Below are 20,300 nucleotides of genomic sequence, written 5' to 3' on the forward strand. Positions count from 1 at the left end.
TTCATCTCTGGCACTTTCTTTTTTAGTGAAATAAATCAATTGCTATCTTGATAAAAAATGGTCTAGTATATGCCAACAGCTTGTTCTGCAAACAGTATGAATCAACTTAGAAACAGGTTTACAATTGATACAGTAACAGGATTTTACAGACTACAGCTAATAAACATAGATTCTACTGATAGCTCCAATCAGCATCTTGAAACAAGTAGTAGTCATAACACATCCTGTAAAAGTAGGCAGTCAACTTCCTCCATGGAAAGGTGTTTTTTTGACTAAACTGCTTTCCAATCATTTTGACTCTCACCTACATAGTAAGGGGCATAGTTGAACAAGGCCATTTGTTCTTGCAAGAAAAGTAGAAGAAAATACTGGAATAGATAACATCATTCTACTCCTCACATATATTTCATGGCTGCTTTAGTCTCCGTTAAATCCCAAAGGATTTGAAGAAAATAGCAGAAAAAAAAAAAGAGCAGACAGACACAGTATCAGCTCCTCTGACTCTTCCATGCAAGACTAATGGTACAATCATGGCTTCTTTATTTTTGAAGTTTAAAAACTAGAGATATATATTTTTTTATATTTACAAGTCCTGTGATGCCTTATTTGCAAGTTTTTACCTTAAAAGGTCTAAAAACTTGTTTTGAGAAGTGAAGCATTCGTTTAGTCATCCAAAGAGGAACGTGAAGCTAAAACAGAGTATTGCTTAGCTCTCATAAATCTCAGGATTTGACAACAGCAGTTTTTTGTTGCTGAGAGCAGGCCTTTTAAATGACAGTGAAAAACCACTCTCATCTTTAGAGGAAAGAATCTCTGAGATACTGTTCTTCCCCACAGTCAGGGAAGATGAGGATTACTTGTCCTGTAAAGAAATGGTCTTGTCACTAATCAGTGCTTGATTTCAGTAATGGCAGACTATATTAAACACGTAAACATTTCAGAGAGCATTCCTAGCCATATCAACATATGTGTGTTAACAAATGGTAACAAAGCACATTTCCACCTTTGGTGTATATTACTCCATTTATCCAGATTTTCTCTAGGACAGTTTCAATGAGAATCAGACTATGTATTAAGCTTAAGACTTCCATAACCTTACTTTTAGTACCTTGAAGGGCAACCACATCAGTCTATCACATACTTAATACATAAGATGCCTGCTGCTGAAAGTGCAGTTCTATTTCCTACCCCAGTGTATTCTTCACCTTTTTGTTTTACCATATTTGGCTTATACTTTCAACCACTTTCTGCCGTAGTACTGATTCTAAAAATGGCAGAAAGCCATTATGAGGAAAAAGGAAATATTCAGTAAATCCTCTTTGCCCTTGATGTAACAAACTCTTGTTGATGACAGGAACTAAGTAGTTTTCACGATAGCTTACAACCAGGTGGTTCATTTCGAACTGGAAGATCAGATTAAATTTTTGGCATCTCACCCGAGCTCAGTAGAAGCAGCTGCAGAACCTGCCCTCCTGTGCCCTCTGGAAAGCCAAGCTTCCACTCGGGGAGGAAGGGAAGATAGGAAGGCCAGCTATTGATGGAGGGTAGCACCTGCTGTGAAGGAACCATGTGCCCTGTGGCAATCACAGTGCGTTAAGAAAAGCAGCTGCAACATCAGTTATCAGGGTTAAGCTGTGACTAAGAGCAAGAGGTTGTATTTAGCTGCTTGGACAGCATTTATCCTTTGAACAGACCTCCCCTGCCTAAAGTGAGCCTAAAGACATTGCCTGAAAAGCAAGACCTATTAGGGTCACAAGGAAAAGCTTTCAAAATCTCCTGGATGTGTTAAGATACTTAGTTGTCATACCTCCTTCTTCTAGCCACACAACTGAATAAATTTGCATTTCTGTAGATGGGTTAAAAGTTAAAAACCATCTCTGGCAGTACAACATTCATGTAAGAAATCTTAAATCAACTCTGAAAAAAACAGCAACTTGGTAAGCACTTGGTCAGGGAGAAGCTGAACATACTTGGAGGAGTTAAAATTGCCTGACATTTTTTCCAGTAATAAACAAATGAAGAATAAGGCTTGCTGAATTTCAATCAATTTTCCTTGTTTTTTCTTGGTGCATTCAGTATAGTTTATCCCCCCTTTTATATATGTACAGTATTTGTCATTTAACCAAATAGAACTTCAAAAGCCTGAAAGCTGGTCAAATCAAAACCAGAGACTCATAATTTTCCCATTCTATGGGAAAGGACCATTTCATAGAAGCTACACTACAGAAATGCATTGAAAAAGCACAGCTTTTTTTTTTTTTTTTTTTTTTTTTTTTCCTCCTCCCACAGTTTTTGAGTTATTTGCTCCAGATTTAAGCTGTTCATCACATGCTTCAAGAAATCACTGGGCAAAGTAAGAAAAACTCCTGTGTAATTAACATGCTTGATTACAAGCAAAACAGAGAGCAGCATAAAAAGGCAGAGTGGGAGGGATTATGCTACATCCACTGCTGAAGTGTTTCCTGTCAGGGAATTTAAAAAAAAAAAAAAAAAGTAAAGGAGAAGAAAAAAAGCCTCTGAGTTTGGAAGGGTCAACAGTAATTAATAGTTGGACAGACTGAGTAACTTTAACTTTTGGAGTACAAGACCAAGAACAACATGGGAAGCTATCCAAAATTAAAAAGTTCCAAAAGTTATCTCATGTCAATGACACCTATGGTCCTTCTCTGAGTTTACTTCTGCTGTACTTCATATGCAGAGCAATGAGCAACAAGCATCTGTTGCTCCATACAGAGTAATTTTCTGTGCCCACTGAGAGGACCTGCGCCTCCTAGACCTAAAGGTCAAAGTTACCTCCATCTATGATATTACATTATATAACTTGATTATAAGTTCCACAATGTTTGCTTTATTCTTTTCAAAATTTCAGATTTTATTTTATTTTTTTTAAAACTTTCACAAACATACTTGAGTTCCAGAAGAAAATGTACTTCTCCACTCCCATCTGACAATTCCAGACATAAGAGTCGCCTTACTATCCCTTCTATAGTTTCAGCAAGACAAATTACCTGGTGTACTTTGCCATGCTTTCTTTCCACACTTACTAGTCCTGTCCTACAAAAACACCCTCTTGCAAGAGTTGATTGTTTCAACAATACTTTAATTCATTTCCCCTTCTTCAACTGCCAAAGATGTTAATTTCTAACAAGCATGGTAGTGTTCTTCTTCCAGTCCCTGGAAGCCAGGAACTGGATTTAGGCCCAGACTCCCAAAGTTACTTACACACCTCCAGCCCTGCTTGTGAGAAAGTACCGAAGTACGCTTGAGAATTTAGTCCCCATTTCCAAACAGGGCATCCATAAAACTGATAATAAGCAGCTTTCACTCACAGTCAATTACAAATTTAATTCTTAATTGTAGCCTAATGATGACTCATCTCAAGATCATATTTGACAAGAAAAATGTTTGTTTTAGCTCCATTTCACTACATCAGAAATGAGGAGTGTGTGTTCCAATCAAAAAGGAAAACTATTACACTGGGGTCAGTTACTGATCACTTCTCAGAACTTCTTGTACCTAAGATACAATCAATTTAGAAGATACTGAGAAGTTGTTTTTTTTGTTTGTGGTGGTAGTTTCTGTTTGTTTGTTTGTTTATAAGTCATATTACATACAATTCCCAGAGATGTAACACCATACTCAAGCACATATCCCAGGTTCTCTAAGTTTGGATTCACATATTTCAGAAATTCCAAGGTTGCACCAAATATTGCCAGTGGTCCAAACAATTTAATTGCTCGATCACAGTACCTCTGTACTTAGCTATCCTTTATTTTCTTCTTGTATCATATGATTTCACTGCTCAAATACAGCTCTGTACTAGTTGCAACAAAAGAGATGACTTGTGTGTATGATTTCTGAGTTCTGCCTCGACAAAGAGCAAATACATGTGTCAGTGCTGTCAAGTAAGGCCTGTTCTTACCATACAGTTCATGGCAAAGTGATTGTGCTGTGTCTGAAGTTCCATAGCGTGGGGATGACTGGTTCCTATTTCCGTGTAGCTGTTCAGAAACAGACCTTTGTTGTGTGTGATCCAGTCAAACATCTACAAGAAAATATTACAGGAAAAAAAAAAAAATCACTCATTTGTTATGGAACAAATTAAATTATATGCAAGTAACATGAGAAATCTGTGAACAAAGACAACAGAAAGAATCTAAGGCCATTGAAATTCACACTGATACTCTTTCTCCTGTAAGTTACTGCATATTTTAAACAAATGAATGCTGAAATCTGACTTCTTGGACGAACAGCTGAGGCTGCTGAACCTTTCATTTAGGTGTTTATCTCAAACTACAATAAAATCACTTTCATTAGTAAGAAGTCATAGTAAACAAAGACCCTTTGAGCACAGCCCTGTGTTGCTAAGCTTATACAGGTCTTTAGTGTCAACATTTCATTATGTCAGCAGTTTAGTAATTTAGAATGAAAATGGCAACTCATGGAAATCAATTATAAATTTGTTTCTGCTGATCAAGTCCTTTAGCAAGTTTGATATTTTTAGTTCATAACTTTATGACAGATTGGAGAATAAATTTTGTACTGCTCTAAAAAAAAACAAAAAAAAAAAACAAAAACCACTTGAGCAGTGTTACAGATTAACTTTCTTCCAGAAAAAAATCTACTAATAAACTTGAAATATGTCTATGTGAAAAGCATTTTAATATTCAAACAAAATTTAGGAAAGATCTTATCTAGCAATGGCCATCATTAGAAGTTCACAGATATAATATGGTGACACTGAAAGACAAAGTTTTCACAGACGAAGCAGCACAGTAAAAGGTGAAGTTTAATACACACAAGTATTGAAATCCTTGCTATATCTCAGCTCATAAGACCTCCCTACCTACTCTCTGTGTTAGCTGAAAAATATTGTTCTGAAAGAAATGGCAGCAGTGAGTAGTAAGTACTCATTTAAACATCTGTTAAAGTATTCAGAACAGTGTGTAGAGTAATATTATCAGTTCTCAAAGGCTATGAGTACGTTGAGACATGAGCCTTAACCAAGAAGTGGGCTAGGATACCACAGAAACCATCTTTTGAATCCTACTCTACTGGCTGATGTGGAAATGAAGTCCCAAGTACTCTAGCTGTTCTCAACTTCCTTTTGAGGTGCCTAACATTCCCCTCTATTTTGAAAAATGAATGCATGAATCTAATATAGAATTATTCTTGGAATCAGGAATCTAGAAAATACAGACATGAGATTATATAATCACATGGCAGGACAGAGATCAATTTCCCAGGCTCAAGTATATGACAAGGAGCTTCTTAAAGCCCAAGTTAGGTATGCAATTTTTAGACAAGTAAATGTAGAACATTTATTTCAAAACCATTTGAGCATCATCAAAATATATTTTGTTTGTGCCATAAATAAATCACTGAAAAGTTGCTAAAAAGTACTTGGGTCCTAAAAGAACAATAATGCAGCACTGGCTTATTCTTTTCTAACTTTGTGACTCTAAATTTATTTGACTGGATTTTTTCATCAGTCCTTACACACGCCCCTACTATTTTCAGCTACATCCATTCAGTAAACACTTGCTTTATATGGTTCAGAAGTTTCTTTTTCAAACACAGTAGAAAACATTTGAAGTTCTGTTATGAAAGTCCCTGAGCAGAAATGATCAGGGAACAGGAAAGTACAAGGGAAGAAAACAAAGGAAGACAGAGGCAGAAGTACTGTATCTGCTTACTCTGTGTTTACTCTTCCCTGGGCATCTGCTAACGACCACAACTGGAGAGAAGAACACTAGTTTAACACAGACCTTTGGTCTCACCCAGCTCTGGCATTCTTATGACAAATATTTTAAGAAATCTGACAAAGACCATACTTACCACTTGGCTGCATAGTCTACTATTTCTTCTCCCATAGAAAACCTCCCCATCTTTCCTCAAAGCTATTTGTTCCACAGTAGCAAGTTAATAAGCGATTACAAAACCATTCCTTATGAAAACAGATCTTATTTGATCTCATCTAACAGTGCACTGCCTACTATAGTGGTTCTTCTAATTCCATGACAATTAAGGGCTTTATTATTCAATAGGACTGGTTAACCCAAAACCTCTGAAATCAGTCAGTGCTTTGTTAACGACATAAGCATTGTCAAAACAGATACATCAGTTTTTAGCTTGGGACCTTAAATCTGGCATCAATGAAGCAGTTCCCCATGTCAGCCTCTTCAGACTTTGTTGACTGCCTGTCATTCAAATCCCAAGGGTCACTCAAAAAGAGACTGATGTAATCCTTAATCATCTGCATTTATAAAGTATGAAGCATTCATCTTTATTTGATACCTGCAAAAGCATCTGTCTGGAGCAAAAATGTACCAAAGCAAAAGCTTTAAAGTCATCACCACTTAAATTTACCTTCAGTAAAAGTTACCTGTGTTCTTTACAGCTTAGAATTACTACTCCATCCCCTCTACTTTAGGAGACTAAGATTCACTATCAATAAAAGAAATCCCATCTCAATTTTTATTAAAGGACTAGTGCATAACTCTAAAGACAAAAATTAATACTTGTAATTATCCTTGTTACTCAAGCCAGTCTATCACTGTTCCTTTTAATGACAGTGCCCACTTATCTTCCCCTCCCCAACCTCTTACCTTTTCAGCATCCTGCTCAAATAGCCTGAGCTGAAAACATTGGTCCAATTTCAATTTCCGCACATGCCACATCTGATGCAGATGCTGCCGTGTTGAGTGCAGCCTGTCCAGCATGGTAGATACTTTGGGTAAAAGGTTCTGTAAGTCTGCATTCCCTGACCCAGAGTTCTTTTTGGGAAAGCTATCGCTGCTCTGTATTCGCTGGAGCAACTTTTGTCCTTCCACATCAAGGTCCTCAATAGGAGCCTTAATGACTTTCTTTTTTAATTGTGAATGTTCCTCTATCATATTGCGAGCACCTTCCAAGTCCTGAGGCATTTCCTTTTTTGACAATATATCTTGCAGTTCCTCCAGTCTGGACAGCATATGGGTTGCATTGCTAATATAGTCCTCAAAGGCAACTCTGATTTCTATCCACTCCTCATGGTTGTATTCCAAACAGCCATCAAATTCTGGGGTTAGCTGAGAAGGATCAACTACTTTGGTAAGGCCTTCCAGAGACACCATATTTGTCTAAAAGAAAATAAAGATGAAAATTTAAAAATGCTGTTACTGAAACAAATTTGAATTTATCTTTCAAGCTTTTGGTTCTCTCTGTTTATGAGTTGATCGTTTTGCTTATGAAGTCCATGTGACTTCTTTTATAGACTTCTCCTCCAATGTCAATTCTGATCAGCCTCTCATCTTCTTGGTATTGTGCCCCAGTGAGAGAAATGTTGTTTCTTTATCTCACCACATTGAAGAAACCACCCTTCTGACTACTATTCTGATGAACTTTTGGCTTGCATATGGTACATCAGCAGCAGGATAATGGCAAGATTTATTTACTTGGGTTTCTTCTATACATGATAGAACAATTACTATAAAGCAGACAAAATATAGATGAAACCTAATGATTTATTTTTGGGGATAAAACTCAAAGTCCATCTTTTTCACGCTCAGAGAAAGTACATATGATGATATGCACATCTAGTTTAAGTATGTTAAAGAAACTATATTCCCTCTGGAACAATTGGCCTCATCTACCTCTCTTCTCACCCACATTATTTACCTGAGAATGCTCAAGATGTCAATTAGTAGTGAGTACACTTAAATCGTGAAATAAATATAAATCCATATAGCATAGGGGAAATTACCTCAAACTCAAACTTAGAGCTGCCAAAGTTAGTCCTCTGTTTCTGCCAGAAATTGTCTGGCTTGATTATCAGTGCAACATGAATACAACATGGGAAGGATTCCTGTAAAATCTTCAGCAGAGGCTTTATAGAGTCCCATTTTGACCCACGCATATCTACAATGACAGTGAATCCTCTTTTACATACTTCCTCACTGCAGAAGAAAGAAGAAAAGGTTATCAAGCGTTACAAATTCAAACACAGACAGCACTTTTACAGCAACACACTCCCTAATTAAAGTGTGCTAACCTAATGAACAATCACACCCCTAAGGCCTTACTGTTGACTATCTCATACATACAGCAACTCTCATCAAGGCAGTGCAGAACTTCTCTGGAAGCCTGTTGTCACTCCACTGCCAAACTCCTGCTGGGAGATATTTTAAACTTGTTGCTAATTTGACGATCTGCCTTTACCTCCTCTTTTATTTTCCTTGTTCATATATGCACGATTCTTCTTCCAGTCTTGCGTCTCTTTTACCCAACACATATATAGAAGTCACCATTTACAGAAGCACCAATATGTAATTCATTTATAAATGACTCTGTAGAACACACACTTTACTGATAATAACGTTTGTGTTCTACAAACACAAACTGCTAAAAGACAGAAGTTGATAAGCTGTTCTTACCTACCACTTCTGCAATGTTTCATAAACTGTTACGGATATCTCAGATTATCTGAGAGTTAAAAATTGTTAGAATGCAGATGAAAACCCTTATTGACAATCACTTCTGTAACAAGATCAATTTCTGGATATATAATGGATAAAAAAGTATTTTATCATTGTGAAGAAGACCATATCAACTTCTTTCTACAAAATTTTAGCTCATTTTTGCTGTCCAAAAGTTGGCAGACCTTATACTCAAATTTCCTGGCAACCCCTCTGAGAACAGGAGATTTCATTTCTTTTGTGCACATAGTACACTTTGTACTGCTGATCAACAGCAAGAATCACCACCAACACCAGAAATTTTGATTTTGTTCCAGGATTTACATACTACAGAGACAGGCTAACATGAAAGGAGAAGGTATTTCAAAATCGAGCCATAACCAGCAGACTATCAAAAGGAACCAAATGTCCACTGTGTGAGTACATGAATCACTTGCAGGGATGTGATTAACCTAAAGGCAATTCTGGAATTTGTGTGGTGAGACTTTTAGAGTATCCAGGAAGTAAGAACACTTCATTGGCATGCTTTATTCAGTCTCATTGGTCACACTATGAGATAGATGAATTATGACTGATGCTGGAGAGCTGAAGTGCTGCTGAAAGGAGTAGCAATATAACTTCCTTAGAAGAAGAGTTGTTTTAATGTTGGCTTTGAAAAAACAGCTTATAAAGGATTTTACCAAGATAATTGTTGGCTCTCCCAGCTGCCCAAAAATAGCTATGATAACTGAAGAATACATGCAGATTATAACTTCAAATTTTTCTGACTACACTGTATATATTTTTTAAAAGCATCACAAAATTAAAAGGACAAATACAAATACTGTTTTGTAGTTAAGACACACCCACCTACTGAAAGGCTTCACATTACTTCTGAGTGCTGCTCAGCCCATCCCTATCCTACCACACAAACTATTCATTCATGAGGAAGAGTGCTTGCCACTGATTCATGAGGCATGCACCTAGTCATCTACAACGCTGCACAAAGCAGCCCCTCATCATGTGATGCAGATGGGCCCCCCCAGTCTCAATCACATAGCCTTCGTCATCTCACAAAAGATTAATTTATTTCAGCTAGGGATCACAGAAATTGTTTCTGCAGATCTTGGTCAGACAAAATTATCTCTTTGGTAAACCTGATCTACACTAATACTTTGTCCAGTCAGTGCAGATGACTTAAATTTAGCAACATTTAAAAATCAGATAAATTTTAAATTAATGTAAATTTAAGATGGAATACTACCCTAGGTGTTTTCATCTGTTGTCGAAACCTTTCAACTATGTACAGTAACTGTACTGCAGTAATTAATTGTCAGACAAACTGTGTGGGGCTACTTGCACCAATTACGACTTCAGTTAAGGAGTTGTAAGACTAGTCCCTAACACATGACTTGTATAAAAATAAATCAAACTTTTAATAAAGTTTTCATTATCAAATCTTTGCCATGCTTGCAGAGATACAAAATCCTGAACCAAGCTTCTACTTTAAATTTATTTTGTTTCTAAATTAGCACACACCATTCACGAGAACACAGCTGTATTTTGCTAGATTATCTCTAGAAAACTCTCTGGGGCCTATTTTGATGCTACTAACTTCTACTAACTATTCTAGTAACTTGAAGCTCTAGAATGTCAGAATATACATCAAATATTCAAATGTGAAGTCCAGTGACTTCAGAGGTTAAAATCTAAAGACTTCTTCCCCTTTTCCTTCCTATATCTCTCCAAATCTCTTGATTAAAAAACAAACAAACGAAAAAAACACCTCTGCGCTTAAAAGTGAAATAAAAGCCAGAACAATTGAATTACCAAAAATAACTCCTTAGGAAGGCCACAGCCACATTTAACTAGACTTTTAGAATGTTTCTTTTTGGGAGTTGTCTTTCTTTGCTTAATGACAGCACTTATGCCAATCTGCCAATCTGATACATCAGACGCAAAGAAAAATGACTATAAATTAGCAACTCAGAGGAATATTATTTTATTATAGAAGAAATTTTATTATTATATAAGGAATTGTACTGAGCTATGCCGCGCCAATATCTATAATGACAACTGCTAGATCACATGTGAACATATTCAAGCACATTCAGAGTTGTTTCACTCTGTTTCAGGTGCTGGTATAATCTGAAATAAACATAAAATCAGGGTCTTAGGCTCACTTTTCTCCCGAGTTGTACCACACAGAACAAAGCTCTATCTGAACGATGTATATATAATGAAGAATATATATACATTGAACAATGAATATATATATACGTACATACACACAGATATACAAGCACTAGATTTGGTGATTTGTTTAAATAATGCATTGTAATAAATTGCTTAATTTTTTTTTAATAATACACTAACATCAATACTTTCAAAGACATCTCTGCAGTTTTATCTGAGACCTGTACAAGAAATTCTACATACATTTCTCCTGGGTATTCCTGTGTTGTATTAGGATACATTAACTTATCTGACGTGAATAACAGACAGAAGCATTGTGATAACCTCAGTCCACACAAGATGTTCTAGCTTGTGAGTGTACTGAAGTACATTACATTTGTCTTTCTGCAGAGCCTCAGAGACTCTCAAGTGACCAGCACTTACCTTGGAATACAAGCTAGGTATGAAATTAGTCTCCTAAGGTCTTCTTGCCGTATTCTATCATGATTACTACGTGCTGGAAACGTTAGAATGGGGCCTCCACGCTTATCTCTGCCACCTGAAAAATAAAACACATTAAAAAAAACTCAGTGTAACATCATTCTGGTTTGCAAATGTAGTATTTGTAGTGCTTTTAGAAAACCTAATTCCTACTAATGCTACTGAATGCATACCCACTTTAAAAAGATTTCATGTTAAATGCCAACATGGCCATTTAGATTCCATTGTTGGGAATATCAGTGAGCAAACTCTCCCAGTTCCTACACTGAGGAAGTATCTGTCAAAAATAAATAAAAAAAATTTAAACAAAGAATAACTATAGTATTACATGTACATATTACAGAAGCATTTAAGTTTGATGGGCAGTCAGATACCTCTAGCAATGATGCTTTATTATATATTTAACTTTTGAATCAGCAGTTATACAGATTAAATTTAATTGTAGAGTCAGCAAACGTTTTGAGAATACTCAATGTTAATTTCTTTAACTAGAACTAAGTTTATGTGTAGAATATACCAGATGAGTGTATGGGTACTACTGAAGCATTTTGTTTGTATTTTTACCCTATTCTGATGTGAAGATTCTGAATTGTTATTTAATAGTTTATTTTGTTAGCAATGTAAAACATGGAAATTCTAAATCCATTCAACACAAGAAGCCAGAAAATCTGACTTTGAGAAAAATGTATCCATCGTATTTGTTACACTGTATACATCTACTGTAGTCAAAATGAAACTGCAATTTTATATCAAATGCCTTGCATATGAAAACAAAATGTTACTATTACTCAGTGTTACATTTAAGTCAGTAGCCCCTCTCTGCGACACACACAACGGCATAAACCCATTCCTACAAACTAAATTTCACATGCACATTCTCAACCGCAGATGTGCGTGGGCTGTTTTCTCCTGTCCCAAAGAAACACAGAGAAACACCATAAACACCATCCTTGCCCCAAGTGTTTTCTCATTTAATCAACCCCTTCACTGTAAAAGCAGGTTTGTTAACAAAGTTTTAAAGAGTTCCTTAAAAAGGCAGGCCAAGAGCAAATGAATAGAACCAGTCACTCAGACATCCACCAGTATCCTCCCCAGTGCAGCTTCTGCATGCTTGCTGCAGACCCAAAGCCCAGGATCCAGAGCGCCTGCTCTGGGCACATTCTCCATGAGTCACTAACTGAAACTCAGAAAAGGAAAAGCTGCTTCAGATTTCTGTCAAGCTGCAGTGGCAGAAACCTAAACATAAGAGGAAATTCAGCTTCTTGACTTCTATGACCCTCTTAAAATAGGATAAGAGAGCAAAAACAACTAAACTCTTCTACTGGAAAGGGTTAAGTTTGGCCTTGATGGGATTTTGTCTCAGAGAATGCTGAGGATTTTTGCATAGCAAGAGATGGGATGAAGATAGGCCAGAAGCCATGAGAGAAAGGAAGTACAAAGGATCAGACTAGCAGCTCCAGAAAGGCCAGCAGGCCTCAAAGCTACTGAGCATAGCTGAAAGGCTGCTGCAGCCCTTAATGCTTCCCTCAGCTACAAAATCTACAAAATTTAGGTTTCAACTAGAAAACATTACTAATCTGAACTGCACTAAGAAAGTACTTGATTGCTCAAATTAGAATTTTTTCTTTCAAAAGCAGAAGCTAACAGTGAAGAGGATACACTGAATTGTCTTTACATTCTCCAAGTATTTTAAACAAATTGCTTGTTATATACAGACCTCTCAGACTGCCTTCAGGCGTTTCCTACAGATTAACTACTTTATCATGTTATTTTCCATCATGGAAGAGGAAAGAAATATAAATTCTTTTTAGGTTATTTTAGACACTATCTCGCTTGGCTCCCAGCTCCAGGTACACCATAAAGGAAAATCATTTTTAAACTACGGTGCATAAACTCCTGTTAAATCACATCCTGAAATTTTCATTTGTTGGAGACAAAATTCATCGCACAAATTTCAAGTCTATATGACGAATGAAGAAATGAATACAGAGTTGATTTTTTGCAAAATTAGTTCCACTATTGAGTCTTAAACCAGATACTAAGATTGTTAAGTATTAAGTAAAAAAGTTCTCAGAGCTTTGGAATACAACATTTTTTTTTTTTTCATCTGCTAAAGCTTTTATCAGCTTTATGCCTAGAGAGCCAAACTTAGGCTTTTTCCAATAAATTACTCTCATTTCCTTTCTTCCTGATCCTCCTGTGTCATACACAAACTGGAATGTTAAAAGTAACAATGCATTAGGCACCAGGTGGGAATTTCCTGTCTCACAATAGTCTTTGTTCAAGTCAACCCTCTTTTTGTCTTGGTTTTACAAAAACATATTAAGCTACTGCTTTCATCAGTCAGACTTCCATTTCTACCCTTTTTCTTTTAAACAAAACCTCCATGGTATTGAGATATTCTCTCTGCTTATGCCAAGATGTGTCATACAAGTAGCTGATGAACTCACATGAGTCAGCTAACATGAATCACTTCTGTCCAGTTTACATCACTAACAGCAGTCTTGTCAATGGTCTCCAAATGGTACCAAAACCAATCAGGTTGAGCAGTATAGTTTTTGTTTTTTTGTGTTTTTTTTTTTTTTGTTGTTGTTGTTTTTTTCAGAAAATGCCTTTTCACTTAGTCTCAAAATACTCAGGCAAAGCTAAGCATCAGGTTTTTATGGAGTGGGAGGTGACCAGCTCTTATCCCTGCTCACTGATGGCAGAATGGGAATAGCACAGAGCTGCAACGGGGAGGCTCAAGACTGGACATGAGGAAAAATTTCTTTACAGTGAGCACACAGCCCACAGACTTTAAAAAGTACAGATGAGTAAGTGCACTGCAGTTCTCATTTGTCCATTGTACAGCATTTAGTTTGTATTTCTTTAAAACAAAACAAAAAAGTCTGCTACCCTGCTCTGTGCCACAGATAACAGAGGCAAGGTAGCTGAATTCTCTTCTATTTAAATATATATTCAGATATACTAGATTATAAAAAACCCACTCATCTTTTTCATTTACAAAGGCACATTATTAACAGTTCACTAAAAGAGACTAGACTAGACTGTGACAGTGGAGGAGAAACCCAAGAGTGAATCACATCAGAACTACTGTGGTTTGTGGCAGAAAAAAAGCAGAGACTGAAACAGCCTTTTCAAAAGCGATCAGACTGTGCAAAAAAAATTATGTTGAGCAGACATGTAAAATGTGTACACATGCAAACAAATGGAAAGACTGAAACAAAGTGATACATAATTACAGCCTAATTCAGCCTAAAACAGATTGAAGAAGCACCTACTGGAGACAAAAAGGGAAGCTCATAAAGAGTTTAATTGCAATGCAGTACAGTCAGAGTGAAAGTAGTACCTCAGTAGGAGGTGTTTGATATCAAGTGCCTTAAATCTTAGTGTATTAAGATTTTTGATTGGATCAGAACATTAATTCAAGAATGGCTTAGGAAACAGCTATCATCAAAACAGTCTGGTGCTCGAATGAGGAGTATTGTTTAGGTATAAAGATTGCAGTGAAATCCAAAAGCTCTTTCCTACTCTACAAACCTTAACTTCTTACTGTACCTACAAATACTAATATCAAGTACTAAAGCAGAAGTTGTGCTTCTGAATGAAACAAAGCATGCACACTGAAAGCCTCTGTAAGCCAGTTGTCCAGTGTTTTCACATACTTGTATATTCCAAGATGTAAGGCTTGACAGATCTTGTTCCAAAATGCTTAAGCCCCAGTGGTGGTGTTTGTTTGGTTTGGTTTTGGGGGAGCATTGTTTGTTTAAATTGCTTGTATTACTGATGTATCTCATTTCATTTCAGACCCACTTGCAATGGAAATGTGAAACAGTATGGATTTTGGAAGATCATCTCCAGCCAAGCTCACTGCCCACAGCTGTTTGGTCTGTTCTTCTGTCAGAAGTTAACTACCTTCACGCAGGCACACAGGCAACCATTTCTGCCTGCCTGCTCCTCATCTCCTTTAGTTCATAATCTATCATCTCCATTTAAATTCATCTTCAGCTTACATTTAGCCCTCTTTATTTTGACAGAATTAGTGCCTATTGAGAAGGCCAAATGGATAAAAGCACACATTAGAGAAAGCCTATCATCTTTCATCTCCCTCCTAAGGGGTCTAAACTAAGCTCTGGATAATCTGGAAATGTAGAGGTCTTGGAATGGAAACAGATTACTTTTTTCATGAAATGCCATAAAGCAAGGTCAAAACAAAAGAGCAATGAGGGATCAAAATTCTGTATTTAATTCCATTTACTTTTTTCCTTTCCTCTGAAAATATAGTTTTAAGCAAGACTTCACCAGCATTACAATTCATAAGGAAAGGACATTCTAGATTATCAGGCAAATTGGTCTGTTGTGTCAGTCATTTTACAAAACATTATTTTTGTTTTAGAATGATACTTAGAAGCATAGAAAGGATGTAAACTCCACACTGCACCTACAAGCATCATTATCCACAGCAAATCTCCAGCAACTTCAGGGATTATTTTTTTATGCTTTAACAAATATAAATCTTATTTCTGCACTTCTAAATAAATAATGTCCTTTCCCACCCCCCTCCTCACAAAGAAAAAAAAAAAACACAACAAACAACAAAAGAAGCAAAAACAGAAGAAACAAAAATAACCAACTTTCAAATATGAGGCTGTCCTCCAAATCATGTGACACTACGATTACGGCAAAGAGAATGATGCTGACTCATCCCAACAGGTTTTGAAGTGCTTATTTCAGAAAGTTCACAAGAATAAGCACCTCAGACAGTCATCATTCCATCAAGTAAAGTTATTGAGTTATAGAGTGTGTTACACACTGTTAAATCCTCTGCTACTTCTTGTTAGGTAAACAACTATCGTTCAAAGTGTATGCAAGAGATGGATTAAATTAGATGCTAACTCATTTCAGCATAAAGATGTGTGTGCTTCAAAGGATACACTCTGAAATTTCACCCTCTGCAACAAGGATATTTCTCCCATGCCTCAGACTGACCTGTAACAATGCCAACTCTGTAAAACTATCTAGCAGAAGAATTGGAAATAGTATAAGGAATATGATTACAGCACAGGAAATTGTTTTAAGTAACACTATTGGATATGCAGAGGGTTGCAGGACAAGAAGTTTGCTCTCCATTTAACAAAATACATACTTTTATTATTATAGATCCTTTCACATCAATGTTAATGTTATGGTTGGGATACCCAATGGTATTCATTGCTCTCCTACATTTCTATGATTTTTACAGTGGTAGTTGTAGTGTTTAAAGTATCATTTTATATGCAACTGATATGACAGTTATGCACTATACAACAAAAGAAAATAACTGTACCTGAAAGGTATGCGACTTTTTCCTTTAAAATTGGCAAAACTTCCATAGCCTTCATTTCATCATTTTTGCGAAACCCTGAAAAACATCAATATCAGGTAATCAGTCAGAAATTCAGAGTAGTTATGACATTTAATGAAAGTACTGTACAACATTTACCTCTGAAAAACAATGTTAAAATGATAAGAATTGAGATAATCTCATAATAAAAGGCTGCACAAAGTAAACTGTAAACATTTAACATTTATCAATAAACAAGTCATTGCTTTGACTAACTTGACATAAACATCATGGCATGCTAATAAGACTCGGTAAAAGACAGAATGCTGCCATTAGCCATTTCCATCAGTAAGTTGTAAGTATCAGTTAGCTCCTGTTACTTTAAATATTCCAACTTCAGCTCGGGCACGGGCGCAATATCAAGCTAATAAGAGTAGACACCTTTACAGCAAGCACCAACCCCTATCCATCCTATAAAAAAAAAAAAAAAGCCAAATTCAACATCACTATTTAGATTTTATTTTCCTTACATCACTTCCACAAGCAGAATCAGAGATCAAGCTGCACTTTTTCTGCTGCCTTACAATAGCAGTATCTTGTAACAGAAGTACATTTTGCCTTGTTAATTCCACACACACAGTTTTAACTGGTCCCTAGGGGGAGTGATTACAGACAATTTTGCAAAGCCATAGATTACCAACCAGTCCTTCTCTTCCATTACATTTCTGTGGCCAGATTCTAAACTTTTCCTTTACACAACAACAACAACCATCTTTGAAGACAGTATTTATTCTGGGATAAGATAAGCTTCTTAATTATTGATAGTTTCTGGCAGTTACTACAAGAGCAAGCTCAGTTATGCACATGCCAGACTCCCCTAAAACGTATTGCTCTTCCTTTCTAGAAAGGGCAGCAGAACCTGACAGTGATGCTCAGCAGCTATCACCTCTCTTTAAAGGAGTGTGAAGCGGCACGATAGATTTCCTGTGGAAGCCTGCAGACGGGCAATTACCAGGTATTTTTAAAAAATGCATTAGAGAAACGTCGGTCAGAAATATCACATATATAGGCCACAGCAGCGTCCCCTCATTTCACTGCAAGTATTCAGCTGGGATATTGTCTCACCACCCGCTGACAGCAAACAGAACAATACTGAACAAATCTCACTGGCTAGTTCCCTGTTTGATTCCCTGTGAAAGCCACAACACAACTAAACCCAGACTGGACAGGAGCTCTCAGAGCAGCTGAGCGCTCCCTCAGGCGGCGCCCTGCCAGCAGCAGTGCCAGGCCTACCATGGCTGAGGAGGGCAGGGATCTGCCTCCTGCCAGCCCCAAGGCTCCCGAGACCTGCACGTGGCCCAGAAGGGACCTCTTGCCTTACTTACAGAGTACTGGTTACGGGTTAGCAGTTGTTTACTGAAACTGCCTACTGTTTTATTCCTACTGTGTCTGTGTTCAGTAGGAACTAAAGCTATAACCAAGAGTTTAAGAACCTTGGGCTTAAATAACTCAATCTAAAGAGACAGCAAATATCTTTTTCCATCCTGAAATACTTGGGCCTCAGCTGACTGCTAGGGCATGCAGGCACACTTCCAGAGCTGCATGCTTGCTGTGCTGTGCTTTCAGCTGCTCACTGTAAGCTTAATGCTGATTTAACCTGCACGGTTTTCTGATGAACTGTGGCAATTTCTTTTCTTTACAGCAAATTTAGAGGTAGAAAACACTTTCTCCTCACCTACAAAGCATGCAGTAACGAGTGCTGTGTTTGCTATCCATTTTAGCTCAGAATTATCCTGCCTCCTCCTTCCAACCCGCAGCCTGCCTGCAGCACCTCGGAGTGTGCACAGCCTGCTCTGCTTGGGGCACGTCAATTTCTGTGGGCACAAAGGGGTGGCTTGGAGCAGCCCAGTCACTGCACCAGTGCCTGGCTCCAAGTCTGTGTGTCCTTGCAGCTCCTCGGATTACCGCTCCTGCTGCTCCAAACAGCTTATTTTTATTCCAGTTCCGCAGCATTAAAGCTCAAAAGAAAAGGCTGTGGGGATTACAACTGATGGTGGAACACAACGAGCAAGGAGGATGAATGAGGCAATAAAGTACTGTATTTTGAGTGCCCAGGACTCACCGCTACCACACACTACGGGAGGTGACATCATCCAACCCAGGAGATGACATCATCCTCCCCATCCCCTGCGGCGGACAAAGGCTGCAGCAGTGTGCACGCTGCTGTCCTTACAGGCACAGTGTGCGTGCATTTATTGTTCCCTTCACCACTCAGTAAATCCACTACTTTTATTCTTTTTTTTTTTTTTTTTTCCCCAAACGTGGATTTTAATAATAAATCCTATCCTTGCATCTTTCACAGACTCTTCTGTTCCCCAAACAGTAACACCACCCTTTCAGCACCCACTGAAGGAACATTCGGTTACGGCTCCACTCTCTGAATAGGCAGCACCTGCCCTGCTGCTGCCCCACACATCGTACAGACACTCCTCTAACTGCCCGCTGGGAGGAGGGAGCTCAAATCATGCTAATTAATATGCAACATGAGTAGATGAAGGAGCGCATGAACAAGCAGCCCGCTTCCATTTAGGAGATGCTTCTCCCCAGGAAGTGTTCAGAATCACAAATTCCCAGAGCTCCACGAGCACAGCCTCCCGCTGGAGCAGTGCCACCATCCAGCACTTACTGAAGCACTGCATCACACAGAGAGGCCCCCAAGCACTGAGGTACAGCGAGCAACTTAGATGTGCAGCAACAACAGCTCGATGCCCTGCTAGTGGCTCACACATCTGAGAGAAATGCTGCCCCAGTGTATGGCAGAAGTTTCCTTCAGATACATTACTTCTGTTAATCATCTTGCACTGCAGGATTTGGTAGTAGCCACACAAGTAAAAGCTACAGATGAAATAGTGGCACATGCATCTTTAAAGCTAACAGATCAACTACAGAACAGAGATACAAAACACAACTACAGTTTCCCCAAATTTGTGTTACTGCCGCTGGAATACTGAAGTTTCTTTGGTACTTTCAGGTGCCTTCACTGATGCTCAATTGAGGCAAACTGAAATCACACAAACTCACTATGCAAGGACATAACCCAGTTTCATAAGAATTATCTTACTAAGACAGCAAAAAGAATAGGAAACTGAGGCTAAGAGCTGCATCTCTTTGCAAAGAGGCTGAACAACTGCTCATCCATAGCTGCCTCTCTTAGAAAGCTGACTCAAAACTTGTTTGAAACATGGCAGAAAAAGCTTTCTGAAAAGACAGACAAGCTAAAAAGGAACACTCATCTTGAACTTGCACATTTACAAACACAACTACTTTTCACCTCGAAACATAAAATCCAGATCTTTTTACAGCCACAAACAAAAAAGAAGCCAGAGACTCATCATAGAACACACTGACGCTTCCAGCTCTCTTCTGATTCCAGAGGAATTACTCTGTGTCATCTGACTCCTCATAGGATACACCAACAGCAAAAGTGCCCCCTCCACCAGGCTGCACCCTACAGCACCGTCCCTCTCACCCCTGCCTCCCTGTGACAGAAATCAAATCCTCAAGAAAAATAAAACAACTTCCACAGGAAAAAAAAAGAGACCACTTCCTAACCAAGAAGCGTCTCCCTACATCTCGGTAAGGTGCAGAGACACTAAGTTGTTCCGCACAGCTTCTTGCATTCACTGCTTCTCTGTGTTAATGAACTTTTTTTTTGGATTAGAGACAACAACTGTTGCCAGTTAACATTTAAGAAAAAGACTCCAAGGCGTTGCTGCATTTCTTCTGTTTCACGGTATAAAGAATATTAACTACAAGATTCTGAAATCTGAGCTATTCCTCCCTGCAATTGTAAAGTCATCACAGCT

The 20,300-nt window shown here is 37.9% G+C and overlaps 1 protein-coding gene across 1 annotated transcript in view; it reads right to left on the reverse strand.

The window, feature by feature from the left end:
- TRIO (trio Rho guanine nucleotide exchange factor) overlaps positions 1-20,300 on the reverse strand; it is a 225,100-nt gene that overhangs the window by 149,192 nt on the left and 55,608 nt on the right. The window contains exons 2-6 of the mRNA XM_085220442.1: positions 16,438-16,512; positions 11,055-11,169; positions 7,745-7,937; positions 6,609-7,121; positions 3,923-4,045 (exon numbers count right to left, since the gene is read on the reverse strand). Of these exons, the coding sequence (XP_085076568.1) occupies positions 3,923-4,045; positions 6,609-7,121; positions 7,745-7,937; positions 11,055-11,169; positions 16,438-16,512 (1,019 nt within the window). The remainder of the gene's footprint in view (positions 1-3,922; positions 4,046-6,608; positions 7,122-7,744; positions 7,938-11,054; positions 11,170-16,437; positions 16,513-20,300) is intronic.

The sequence above is a fragment of the Meleagris gallopavo genome, chromosome 3 (genome assembly GCF_905368555.1).
Source record: "Meleagris gallopavo chromosome 3, MGAL_WU_HG_1.1, whole genome shotgun sequence".
NCBI classification, from domain to species: domain Eukaryota; kingdom Metazoa; phylum Chordata; class Aves; order Galliformes; family Phasianidae; genus Meleagris; species Meleagris gallopavo.